This window comes from Oenanthe melanoleuca, chromosome 5 (genome assembly GCF_029582105.1).
Source record: "Oenanthe melanoleuca isolate GR-GAL-2019-014 chromosome 5, OMel1.0, whole genome shotgun sequence".
Taxonomy (NCBI): domain Eukaryota; kingdom Metazoa; phylum Chordata; class Aves; order Passeriformes; family Muscicapidae; genus Oenanthe; species Oenanthe melanoleuca.
This window is the reverse complement of record NC_079339.1, coordinates 53,827,784-53,841,413: the sequence shown is the minus strand read 5'-3', so window position 1 is coordinate 53,841,413 and position 13,630 is coordinate 53,827,784. Positions and strand designations below refer to the sequence as shown.

General features: G+C 41.0%; 1 protein-coding gene across 1 annotated transcript in view; it reads left to right on the top strand.

The window, feature by feature from the left end:
• The window catches only part of BRF1 (BRF1 RNA polymerase III transcription initiation factor subunit), a 170,709-nt gene that overhangs the window by 35,606 nt on the left and 121,473 nt on the right, over positions 1-13,630 (top strand). Inside the window, exon 3 of the mRNA XM_056492506.1 lies at positions 7,298-7,471. Within this exon, the coding sequence (XP_056348481.1) occupies positions 7,298-7,471 (174 nt within the window). The remainder of the gene's footprint in view (positions 1-7,297; positions 7,472-13,630) is intronic.

The following is a 13,630-nucleotide window of genomic DNA, read 5'->3' as shown; positions in this document are numbered from 1 at the left end:
TTGAGTTACACGAGGGAACTGGTCCAAATGAAAATTCAGCTTTTTTGTTGTTTGGGTTGATTTTCAGCACAGCAAATTGCCTCATCTGTATCAGTGTGTGGCCATGTAAATGTCATGTTGGGGATGGGAACGCTGTCTGCAGGAACAGCTTGGGCTTTAGCTTCACTTAAAACAGTTCTGATCAGTTCCTTCAATGCTGGTGAATCAACAGATAAGGGCTTTGTTGGGGTTTTCTTGCTTTTGTTTTCTTTTAATGTCAGCATTGACTCTGGTTTCCCTACATGACACCTTAAATGAAGTTCAGTAAGGACTTTATGAGCAAGCAGTTCTTTAGCTGTGCTGAAGAGAATAATTAAGCAGGGTTAAGAAATGAGCAAGCTGCTGTCTTGAGGATGATGAGCAAGATTAGCAATAGGTTAAGTGCAGCCTCTGCATCAGCCGTATGGCTTCTCGTCTGTTGAAGTGTGGGTAGCAGTTAGATGGATAATGGGAATGAAATGGCAGCAGTGGAAGTGCCACCTGTGAGGGAAGCAGAATTCCAGGAACTGCATGCAGAAAATCACTTGCGATGCCAGATTTTTCAGAGTGGTTAAAACAAATTAATTCAAATGGTTATATGCAGAGGATGTCCATGTGGGAGTGGTATCATAGGATCAGGGAATGGAAAACGTGCTTGAGGAGGGGGGTGGGGGAAGTTACGTGGGTGTTTTGGCATTAATGGAATACGAGGGCCAATTTTGAGGGAATGAATACTTAAAGAAGTACGGGTAAGTTCTGAGAAGAGATGTTAACAGCAAATTTTCTAGGTGAAAGAAAAGTAGCTTAGTATCAAATATTTAAAAAGTGGTTTGCAGCAGTGACCACCATCTGAATTTTTAAGGCATTAATCTTAAAGATGCATGGTTGTTCTCCTAAGCTGAATGAGTGAATGAGCCTTTGATGTGCTCTGGAAGGGCTTTACCAGGACAGAGGGGACCTGCACCTGGTAGATGGGGTACTCTCATGGGACACAAAATAGATGGGTTGGATTGTTGTCAGCAGGCAGAGAAACTGAATACAGGTCTGCACTCAGATAGTCTGGGCCTGGCCCTACAGAGATAAAGAGGAGGCATCAATCCTTCAGTAAACAGGTCTGGATTAAGTCTTTTTTATTTCACAAGGCTATTTTTAACACAGGTCAGTTTACCGGTTTGGTTTTCTGTTCATTACCACAAGCAGTTTTGCTGGCACAGTTGGTGAAATGTTGCAGGGAAAGGGCCAGGAACTGTTTTATTCTGCTGAGATAACAGGAACAGAGTGTACCCTTGGGCAGCCCCTGAAGCAGGTCTGCCAGGTGACACAGGCACTGGGGATGCATCCGTTGGAGCGGGGCCAAGTGTTCCTGGGCTCCAGGTTGCTCAGTCTGGGGACTGACATATCCCATGGAAGAACTGGGGAGATCTTATGTGGAAGAGCCTGGGTTTGGGGATGTGGGGTGCACCCACAACCAGATGGCAAGACGGGGATTTGGAGCTAGGCTCAAGTTAGGCAGAGCATGGCACGAGGCCAGCGTGGTCATCACTTTCCTCACGGGCAATTAGGTGTTACTGGAATAACTCTTAGCTAACCTTGATAAAATTAAACTTGTTATTGTGCTGGGTCAGCACTGCTGCAGTGTCCTGCTGTGCTGCTACTTTTACTGCTCATTGGCCTTTTTCCTTACAGACTCACAGGGATAAAGCTGTTCCTCGCTCCCAGTATTGTGTGTGTGGCTGGAAATGCTCGGTGTGAGCGCTGCAGCCGTCGCCTTGCTTCCCTCCCTCCCTTTAAATGTTTTCTTGTCTCTGATCACAGGATTCTCCCCTTGATTAGGCTGCTGGGACCAGCCTTCATGAGTGTAGCCCCACTGGACTGTCCCTGTTGTGCCTCTGTTTGTTTGTTTTACTGATTTGTAATACAAATAACATAGAAGCCTGGCATGAAGCAAAGAGCAGGAAATTCATTCAGGCTTTGAACTGGGAATTGCTGAAATTGAAAGATGTGACTAAGCATGCAGGGATGCTCACAAAAACTGCTCTTTTCCCCCTTTTTTTGGTGTGCTTTTGGGGAGCCTTTTCAAAGAAAGAAAAGGAATGAAAACGCAAATGCAGAACAAAATCTGCACATAAAATTCAGTTGGTAAAGTAATTCAAATGCTGGAAATGAATACCCAAGTGAGAACCATCCAAAATGTTCCTTTTAATAGAATCTAGTGTTTGTTACCATAACAATCCTTTTTGCAAAAGAAGGATTAGTGCTGTTAACATAACTCTGTTCCCTGCTTCAGGTAGCACTAGTTTTCAGGGCTCCTTGAGCAAACTGCAGAAAGGGGGGAAAATTCATATGCCCGGATTTTGATGATGCACTTTAGTGCCGTAATAACAATTCATTTAGGCTCTGGCTTTGTACTGCCCGTTATTTCCCTAGAACCTTATGCTTCATCCTGACAAGTACTGTGCAATAGCAGTGTCACAGCCTCTGTCAGACTGAAGGAAAGGTTGCAGATGAGCAGAAGCCAGAGAAGAGTAATGTAGACCTGTAGCTGCTTGATGTTACTGACTTTTAAGGGGTTCAAAAAATGTATGATTCCTCTTCCACAGGGGAAGAGAACAAGATGTTTCTCTAGTAATGAGATAATAAAAGAGAGAAAATTGCTTGTAAAGAATATGTCTGATTTTCCCCTCTTTTTCTACTTTGCTTCTTTTATAACTTAAGCTGCAGTTTTGCTTTCAACTGCCTCTTGTGTAAGCATTTAATAGAAGCAAGATATTATGTTTTTTTTACAGTGATTTCTGGCCTACACATTTTGTTTTGTAATAACCACTCTTTCCTCTGTCAAAAGAATGGAAATTATCTGAAATAAAAGGATAGTAGTGTTCAGTGGTCCTATGTGAACTTGTCACTTCAGGTCTGCTGTGCCAGTTCAAAGCACTGAAGTTGGCATCAGATGAGAAGATGATGGTGTTTCTTTCAGCATGCTGGGAGTAGATGGGTAGAAACACTTTTTTTTTTTTTTTTAGTAGGCTTGGAACTAGAAGCTGAAAAGAGCCTTTTGTTTTTTGCTGCAGATTCAGGAGCGTGATAAACTTTACTACTTGGTAGCCTGGGAACTTGATTTTGTGTGTTGATTACAGAAGTGCAAACTTCTCTCTTTCTCTCACTTCTCCCCCTGCCTCCCCCTCCACCCGATGGCATGATGAGCCTTTGAGAAATAAATGGGAATTGCGTGGTGTGTGCTCCATGCAGTGCAAAATTTCTGTCGTTTCTAGACTTTTGTTCTTTTGCTCTTTAAAGGAAAATCTATTACTGTTTTACTGGTGAGGGAAGGGGGAGGATTTTTGAAACCTTGCTGTTTGGCTTGTCCTGCCTTTTTAAAATGACAGTGTTCCCTGCCCTTCTCCCAGAGGTACTTAGATACCAATTTTCTTGCCATTGCTAAATTGTAAGGGCAGCTTGAAATGCAAGCTTTGACCTCAAAGGTGCTATTTCTTGTGGTTTAAAAAAAGAATCCCAGCATGTGTCAAAAACTTGTAAGGCCCAAAAGAGACAATGGTTATTGTAAATTGCTAATAAAAGATGCACCTACTAAGAGACTTGGTTTACCCCTGTATATTTTGTGTTAGAACTTGTGCTTCTCCATAGCAATTTGGAAAAAAAATGCTATACTTAATTCTGACTGTTCCACGTGATGGTATTCCTTTATTGTACTGAGATAGGAACTGCAGGTTTTTAGAGCAGGGTCACACTGAAATTTTTGAAAAGCTGTCCTGCAGGATAAAATGGACAAGAAAGTCAGGAAGATTGTGAGTGTTCTATAACCTAGAGCATGACAGGGTTTAAAGTGTATCAGTTCTTTTCCATCCAGTAGAGAATCCCAATTCATTGGAGTTTGTGGCACTGTGATGGAATCAGGTGAACACTGAGTGGAGCAGATTGCTAATAAACTGCATTGTGTTGTTGGATATTCCCACTGTTCTGGCTGAGATCTCAGATCCTCAGGCTTGTTGCATCCTTGCAGCTGCTGGAGCAGCTCCCTGGACCATGGGTGAGTGGCAGCGTGGGCAGCCCTGAGGACTGACTGGAGCCACGCTGGCAGTCAGAGCAGAGATGGAGACAGGAGGCAAACAGCAACTGCAAGGGTGTAAAATGCCACCCAGCTAGTGAGGAGCAGTGGGAGGATGTTCAAGGGCTGATGGCCATGATGCAGTGCTGTAGGTCTGCTGGAGGGAGTTGCTCATCTTCCCACCCCTGGAGCTTGCAGCTGCTCGGCAGCTCCTCCCTGCACTGACCCTGCTGCTGGAGGAGCAGGATCCCAATGATTAGTAAGGTTTGAGGCTCCCACTGCTCAGTTTTGAGGGCTTCTCATGTAGAGGACTGGCAGTATGAATGAGTATTTGGACTCTTTTCTTGTTTGTCAGCAGTAACTGGAGCATTGGATAGAGAGTTTATTTTGATCAGTTGTTTTCTTAAACCAGATTTCTCTATATATGAACATCTGCTCTTCAGATACCAACAGATTAAATCACTGTATTTATAGTTAAATAAAATGTTATGGAGACACATTTTTCAGCTCTGGAAACGTCATCTTGGCCAGCTAGGCAGAAAAGGTTAGAAGTCCCAAAATGACATACATTTGGTTGTCATCTGACTAGGGTGAGGGCACTCTACAATGGCTTGGTTGTGTACTGCAGTACTGGGGTGACAGCCATCCAGCTGATATCTGCCTTTCCTTGGACTCTGTGAGTGCATTCTTGAATCTGGGAAGGAACCAGAAGGAGTAAAAGGTATCTTGACGTTTCCTGTAGAGAAATCTAGAAGCACAATTGCTAATGCTAACTTTTCCAGCTATTTTTTTCTTAGTATTACATAAGATACCAGAAAAATAGAATTTTGTTGTCGTGTTAAATTCAAGGGGCGGAGGTGGTGATGGGGAAACAACAAAGCTTTTGATCTTTCTTTAGTAAATAGGAGACTGGTTACAGAATGTAAATGTTTATCTTAGATGATGCTATAAGTAGTACATTTCTTTCTCTCTTCTCACAAATAAGGACAAAACCAAGTTAGTCATCAAGATACACTTAATTTCAAGGAAGATTCTTGTCCTGAATTAAGTTGTTCATTTTGGGAATAAGCAGCAGTGTAACAGTTGTCTTGTTTTTCCACAAACTGTGTGACTGATATAATACCACAGAGCAGCTTGAGGGAGTCCTAGCACACAGAATTAAAACCTTCTCTGGTCTGCAGAAGGCTGAGTAAAACATTCAGAGAAATAGCATTTCTTAAGTAGACAAGTATGTTTCTCTTAGATCTCTTGGTATTTTTTCAGTAGACAATTACCTCTAAAGTAATTCTACTTTAAAATATGATGGTGGATGAAGAGCTCAGCTAAAAATGCATATGTTACTCAAACAAGCATACTGTTTTCTTAGGATGGATTATAATGAATTAATTATATTTCAACATTTGAAATTAAGAAAAGGTTAAATACTCAGAATATTAATGGGAGCTTGGGGATGGGAGCAGCTCAGTGGTGGAAATAGCTTATGAAAGAAATTACTTTCAGGTATCTTCCCTGTATGTTATTCTTTTTTCCCTCCTTTGGTATGTTCTTTGTTTTTGAAGGAAAGCTGCTTGCTGCCACTGCAAAATGAGTGTTTAGTACTCAAGTGCATTTTTTTTTCCCCAAATGAGTCTAAACTGACTTTTTCTAAGGGACAGAAGAAGCAGCAGCATAGAGACTGTAGAGTATGAAATAAAATTCTGGAAAGACTGAGTGCTAGTTAGTACCTTAATTTTAGGAAGATGTAGTATTTGTGTTCGAGGCTGGTGAGTGCCAGTCCAGGGCCTGCTGATGGCAGTGGAAAATCTGTTCACCTAATGGGCTTTGGATTACCCTTCAGTAGCTTATTGAGCCCACACCTCCCATGGAGGGTGATGGATCCTTCCTCTGCTCCTACTTCACATCCAAACATGTTACACCTGGTTGACCAATGTGCCTTAAAGGATATCTTGGTGGTGAGTGCAGTAATTTCCTCGTGTGCAGGAAGGAGCAGCTGCTGCTTTGTGGCAGCTCCTGTTTGGCTGGAGTCCTGCTGACCCCAGCTGCCTGGCTGGAGTCACTTCTTGTTAAAACCAGCATCTTTGGCAAAAGATTGTTCAGAGCTGAAGTGTTTTTACCATATTATTAGTGAAACTGTGTAGGGATCTGCATAAAGTTAAGATGTGCAGGTGCTGGTGGTGTTCTGGGAAGCACTGTGTGGTTGCCATTGTTTCCTGTGAGCAGTGGTAGGCATGGCAGGCACCTCTGTGCCCCTTCCACAAGCTGCTCCTCTCATCTCTGAAGGGAGCAGATGAGTTTCCTGTAAATACGTGTGCTGGAAACATCTGCCCAGCACATTGAATTAAAGGATTTTTCTTGATGGGCTGTCTGACCCCGTGTGCTGAGGAACTGGAGTGCTCTGTTTTCCTCGTGACTTCCCCCATCTTTTTTCTTAAGCTGTCTTTTCGGCACATTCTTCTGAAGCTGGAGCTGTAGGGACGGATTGGACCTTGCTTCCCGCATCTGTCCCAGCAGCTGGACCACTTCCTGCCATGAATCATCCCAAACACACTTTTTTTCTTTTTATTGTTTTATTTGAGGGTGAAGGCACATTTGTTTCCTGAAGCCACAAGCTAACCTAAGTAGTCTGGCAGACAAGCCTCAAATGAAGGCCGGGGTGCAAACGTGTTTGGAGGAAGGAAGTGCCTCCCATCGTTGGGATCACGGGCAAGCCAGGAGCAGAGCTCTTTCCTTGTGGACTTCATTTGTGGTCAGAGGAAAAGCAAACTCCATCACTTCTTGGAGAGCTGCAGCAAAATTCTCTGTTTGCACGTCAGTGTCAAACACATAATGACCTCTGGTTTTTGGCTACAGCTAATCAAGTGCTAATTGGCAAATGATGTTAAGAGAAGGGGCATAATCTTTTGTCTGAGAAGTCTTGGCTATGGTTTGGATCCTCTGTGGGACTGATGTTTGTGGCTTAGTGTTCCAGAGCTCATTGATTGCATGTGTTTCAATTTTAGCAGTCCAAAACAAGGCTTTTTATTTTTTTTGTCCTGAGGAGCTGAGGCTAAATAATTCCTGAAACTTGAGAGGTCATTGTATTTCACAAAGAGATGAAATCCAAAATGCCTCCTTAATTTTGTCTTTAAAAGAAACCCCAACACTAAAAGACCCCAATGTAAAAGCACATTAACTGCACAGTTGTTAAGTTTATCTTTTCCTTGTTAATTTTTCTAGGGAAGCGTCAGATTCACCACTTGGGAAACCAGCTTCAACTCAATCAACATTGTCTGGATACTGCCTTTAATTTTTTCAAGATGGCTGTGAGCAAACATCTAACCCGAGGCAGAAAGAGGACCCACATCATTGCTGCCTGTCTCTACCTGGTGTGCAGGACAGAAGGAACTCCTCGTATCCTTTCACTGTTATAAAATGTCAATAAATAGAAGACTCTTAGCAAGTCAACTATCCCATTAGACCTTGTTTCAAAATGTGAGAAGGTAAGTGTTTAAGAGGTAATTTGGTCATTGTTGGTTTTATACACTGAAGTGAATGGGAATTTTTCCTGTCGTTCAAGTAAATTTGTTCCCTTTCTAAATGTACAATGCTTAGTATTTAATGCTATAAATGTCACTCTGCCTCTCATCATAACTCTGAATTTCTTTTTGCAACATTTGCTTCAAGTATAAAATTGCACTTCCCCTCTGCTTTGCTAGGGTTTATTATTTGTGGAGTATTATTTTGTTTATTTTGTTTTTCTTTTTTAAAGTAAATGACAGTTAACCTCAAACCTCCTGCAGTGTCAGCATCAAAGAACAGATTAGAGTTCCAGTTGGTTTTCCATCAACATATTTGGATTTCCTTCTTCTGATACTTGCAGGAAGGACAGTATTACTCTTGTTTTAGTTCTTGAAAAAACTTGTTTGATGCTGGAATTCAGAGCTTAGTACCAAACAATTACTTCTGTTGCTCTGGATCTGAGCAACCTGGTCTAGTGAAAGGTGTCCCTGTCTATGGCAGGGGGATTGGAACTGGATGTATTTTAAGGCTCCTTCCAATCCCATTCTATCCAAACCATTCTATCATTTTATCATTCTACAATTCTGTGTTTAGTTCCTTTCTACTTTAAAATAGTATGTCCACATCTTAAGTATTCTAATTTGATGCTTTTTCCAGATTGCTGCTCTCATTCTATATTTTTGCAGTTGAACAGTTTAGCTTTCCTTTTAAGATTGAGATGACTTTTTTGTAGTTTCAGAAACTAGATTCAGTATTCTAAAAGTAGTGCTTTCAGATCATGTAATAATGTTGTGGCCATTGTACTTGCATGTTTAAAAAATGTGGTTTTGCAGAAATAATGGAATTAAAAGGCAGGCTTGCCTATTACACTGGTTTTTCCTACTGTGAAGTTTCCATGTGAACTTTGAGCAGTACCACTCTATCACTGCTATAAAGACAGTGTTAATTTAAGGTGTTACCAATATTTTGATAATATATCTTCCGGGTAACTGCCTGTAAGAGGGTAGGATTAGATTAGCTATTAAAAATTCTTTACAGTGAGGGCTTGGCATAGGTTACTCAGATAAGCTGTGGCTGCCCCATTCCTGGGGGTGTTCAAGGCCAGGTTGGGCTCTAAACAGCCTGGTCTGTCCCTGCCCATGGCAGAAATGTTGAAAATAAATTATCTCTAAGATCCCTTTTGTGGTTCTGTGTTATATTTATGCTCATGTCATTTTTAAAGTAATTTATTTGCAGTTGTTATTTGATTCTTCTGAATGATAGCCTAGCTGTAATATGCAAATATATTTTTCCCCACTGATAGTGATAAAAAGCATTTGAAGAAATGAGGGCTGTAAGAGGCAGATAGGTGCACTGCAATGTACAGCCATCTGTGCAGCAAGTGTAACTAATGTGGAGGAAACAAATAAAGCAAAAATAATTTACTTCTTTTTTAACCTTCTTTAAACTATTTCAGCATGTATCTCACTTATGTGCAAGATGTACTGGTCTGGTTGACACTTAATAAATCCCTAAATGAATTTCTCAGTTTTCCTTTTTAAGTGGAGATAATGTTCTGTGTGGTATTTCACATAAAATACTAGGAGTAAAGTATGAATAAAACTGCAAAGATAAGGTCTGTCTTTCTATATCAGTAACACTCCACCTTCATTTGCACAGTTACTGTGCTACCTGGGAATGAAAAAGTTGTTGTGCATGTCCATACAGCTAAATTTTTCGTGTTTATTTTTTAAAAAATCCATTAGATAAACTTAATTTTGTAGTTGATGCTAAGAATTTAACCTTTTTCACTTTGGGAGAGAGAGTTCATTCAGCTTCTGCCTGTGTCCCACTGTGGTTTTGTTTGCTTGTTTACTTTGTTTTGTTTTCTATTACTATTTAAAATCCAGTGTAGTTTAAAAAACAAAACCCAAATAAATTATGGACTCTCAACACTGAAATACAAATTCCTTTTCTGGTATCTTTTCCTTTCATGAGAAACTTGAACACCCGAGGGCTACGGGTGCAAATTGCCGACCTTTGAAATTAGAATGTGTTCAAGGCTCCGTAGATTAATTATGATGATAATTATCAGTGTGTTCTACTTGTTCCCAGCTTACATCTGGCAGTACAGACATGGGCCACACGAGGCAGGGGTGTTCCCAGGGCATTTGGAGCAGAGGGGCCAAGAGCAGGTGTAGAGAGGATGGCCTTGTGACAAAGTGCTTTAATAAGAATTAAAATCCATATTCAGGGTAATGAACTTGGTTTTGGTGTTCTGGAGAAGGTGCCAAGGAAGGCTTGGAAAGAGGAGCAGTACACTGAATAATTCTGTGCAAAGGACATGCAGTATTTTTAACACTTCAACATTTCAATACACTGCTCAGCTGAGTTCCTGAGTTTAAAGTGTTCATTGTCATTGTGTTAATTTTAGAAATCTAACAGAGAAATGTGGGAGAAATTTAGAAAAGGAAGTTAAAGGCTGAGGATTGGTGAAAGTATTTTAGAGCAAAAAGGTGACATGGAAGAAGTAGCAAAGGGCAGCAACATCCTCAGAACTGAGAGACAGCTCACTAATTCTGGGTGGCCCAGATGAATTATCTGAGTGACTTGGGGGTTGTAGAGGCAAGAGATGTTACCTGGGAACAGAATGGTGTTAGCACTGGAAGACATCATGTTTCTTAAAAAGCTGCATGGTAGAAGGAGCAAAAATGCCTGGGGAGGTACAGGGAGATGCAGTAAGGGACTGAAGTGACAAGAAATTTTGTGTTCTTGTGGCAGAACCAGAGGAGTGGGAAGCATTTGGAAAAGGAAAAGAGAATTTAATTGTGTCTGTGAGTTCAGTTTGAGGGCGTGGAATGCATTTATCTGACATGGTTATCTGCTTATTCTTCTTTTTTTCATAATGTACATGTCGCCAGCCAGCCTCTGTGAAAATGTGAAGAATACTGTAGCCAAGTCTACTGAATTATGCCTGAATAAACCTCAGCCTGAAATAGGAAAACATTATGTTCTCCTTAGTTCTTATGCATTATTTAATTAATGCAAAAATGCAAAATATTCTGGTAACTCAAATTATTTTTATCTCAAAAAATAGTTCCAGAACTTAAGGAAAAAATAAGGATTTATTTATCTGAAGAGCAGCTTCTATTTGTAATCCTTTGGAAAGTTTTGTATATATTATTTGAGATGTGAATTGATTTTACATCAGTTTATGGTTTTTATTGGGTTATGTGACACAAACCCCCACAGTTCAGCCACTTTGGCATAGCTTTTCATTTGCCTTCCTTTATTGCTTGTCAGTGTTAATGTTTTCCAGGGAAAACAGCTTGCTAACTATTAGCTGGATCTGGGAGGTGTTTCATCCTTCTGATGAGTTGCCTATAAAAACTTCAATTTATTATTCTCTTTATAAAATGTGTTGATGTGTCTGTATTATCAGTGTCAGAAGTAAAGATATAATGCAAGAAGCACATCTGAATGAGACAGTGGTTTTTAAGCCCTCAGGTGGGATGGAACCTGTTGTCCCCCTCCCAGGGGCTGAGTGATGCTGAGGTTTCCAGTGACGTCTGACTTTGTCTGGCACTGCCAGAGCTCCGGGCAGTTCAGACTCTGGCTTTTAATTGGTTTCTTGGAATAGTAACAGCCCTCAGTTGTTCCTCTGTAATGTTTTGAACAGCTTTTCCACCCCTACACATGTTAGGATGGAAACAAAGGGCGCTTTAGCTGGTCGTTCTGTTCCCGAGAGAGGGAACTTGGGAAGAGCCAGGCAGGGTGTTTGAGTGACTTATGGGCTCAGCTGTAACCTGTGGCTGCCCCAGGGTCACTCAGGAACAATGACAGCCTGGCCAGGATTTTCCAGGTGGAATAGCAGTTTGTTTTAATCAAGGAACATTTCATTCTGTTTGTAATCCTGTTACTGTACACAGCAGTTAGAAAAACTGTACAACTGTCCACTCTTTTGTGTAGTATTTTCCAATGCTACCACCTAGGGTCTTTTATAGCAACATTTTACATTGTAAATGTCTTTTATCCCACACACATGCACCTTTTTTATACTATTTATTTGTTCTTTTCCTTTGAAGCTCTCTGAAGAATGCACCCTTAGTTGTAAACCAAATCCTGTCTTGTCAGAGCATAGTAAATAAATCCTTTTTCACATGAGAAGAGACCCTGCAAAGTTCCCTCAACAGCTATCTTGTGTAAATATCCCTCTGTTTACCTCTGCAGGTAAATCCAGGGCTGGTTTTTCTCCTTCCAGTAAAGCTGATCAGTCTTGATGATGGGGGGCTCTGAGCTGGGCAGCCTGTGAGACTGAGGCTGAGTTATTCAGCAGGTCTTTGGTAGCTTTTTTTTGTCAGAGGACAGAGGTGGGATTCTCCCAGGGTCAGACAAGCAGCCAAGTGAGGCCTCTCTCCTGAGCTGTTTGCAAAAGAACATTTCTGATAAATGTGTAAGAAAAATAACTTCTTCAGTCTGGGCATTGGGAGCAGAAGCTGTCAGGAGAACCTTTGGTGCCTTGAAGTCTTTCAGATGTAAACTTGAGCTGGGTGGGAAAGCATAAGGAGCTTTTCCTCCCTGGCTTCCTCTGCCCTGTGAACCTCCCTTTTGTTTGAGGGAAGATCAGGAAGGCATTGCCAGATCCCAGCAGGCAAGAAGGGTTTGGGAAAAAGCTGGGCAGCTGAATGGGGCAGCACTTTGTTATTTCCTATCTGTCTGCAGTACTTGTACTTTATTGCCAAGCTATTTGAAAGTCTCCTGGTTTAATGTGTTTATTTTCATGTCACAGAAAGGGAAGTTGTGAGTATTTATCTTCATTTCCAGGTGCAGAACTAGGCTAAGTGACACATTCAGTGTTACCCAGAAAATCTGTGATGGAATGAGGAACTGGTCTCTTTAATCCTTGGTTAGGCAGCAGCTACTGGGCTTTTCTGCTGTGTTGGTCTTTGCAAGGGAAATTCAGCTAATTCCTTCTGTGTCAGCTCCATGCTGTCTTGGGAAGCTTTGTACAGCCTCGCCATGAGAACCTTTGATGGATACAGTCTTTGTTTCTCTACTCACACTTCAAGGTCTGTCTTTGCAAGGAAAAGGGCAAGACTTCCTTTTTTATTAGAAATGAAAAATTACATGTCCAGTAATCTTTTGACCTCCAGTAAAACTTCCTGGAGCCAGCAGGCCCTAGTGTTCCTGATTAAAAAGTTAACTTTTGAAATTAGGCTTTAATCAAGAAAATTTTAAAGCTGTGCTTAGGGAGGTTAATAAAACCACTTTCTATTTCTCTCTGGTTAAGGACTTTCTTTTTAGAAACTGACCTTTCACTTTTTTTATTAACTGGTGTTGCATTGAAAATGTGTTTTGTTCAAGTGTGGAGTTTGACAAGGACATGTGAGAATAAAAATGGATTTTAAATTGCACGGTTAAAATACATATAATATTTACTAAGGCAAATTACTCCATTTCACTGTGTGGTAAGAGATGCCAAGATCTTCACAGTAGGTTGAATATAATATTTTCAGTTGGAACTGACCTACAATGATCATCCAGTCCAACTGCTTGACCAATTCAGGGCTGACCAAAATTATACCATGTTGTTAAGGGCATTTTCCAAATGCTTCTTAAGCACTGACAGGCTGAGGGCTTTGGCCACCTCTCTAAGAAGCCTGTTCCAGTGTTTGACCACATTCTTGGTGAAGAAATGTTTCTTAATGAAGCATTTGCTTGGACTTGAAGGCTTGCAAAAGTCTTGTTCACATAATTTCAAAATGAAGTTTTAAAATTGCTCTGTTTTTCAGCAGATGGATTTTAACTGGAAGAGTTTCATCTATTAAGAAAAAATTACTGCCTTAAATAGGGTGTGACTGTTCTTGCCCCATGTCATTTGCATAGATTTCCAAAGAGTTAAGTGTTTGGTAATGCTTGGCTTTTGTGATCATTTCTATTTAGTACCACACAAGAAAATGCTGGAGATGTAGGGAAGAGGGCAGCCAAGGACAGCAACAGAAATTTAATTTCTGCACCTTAATTTGTCCCCATGACCCTCTCCTCCAGCCAGGGCTGGACCTGTTGAATTTC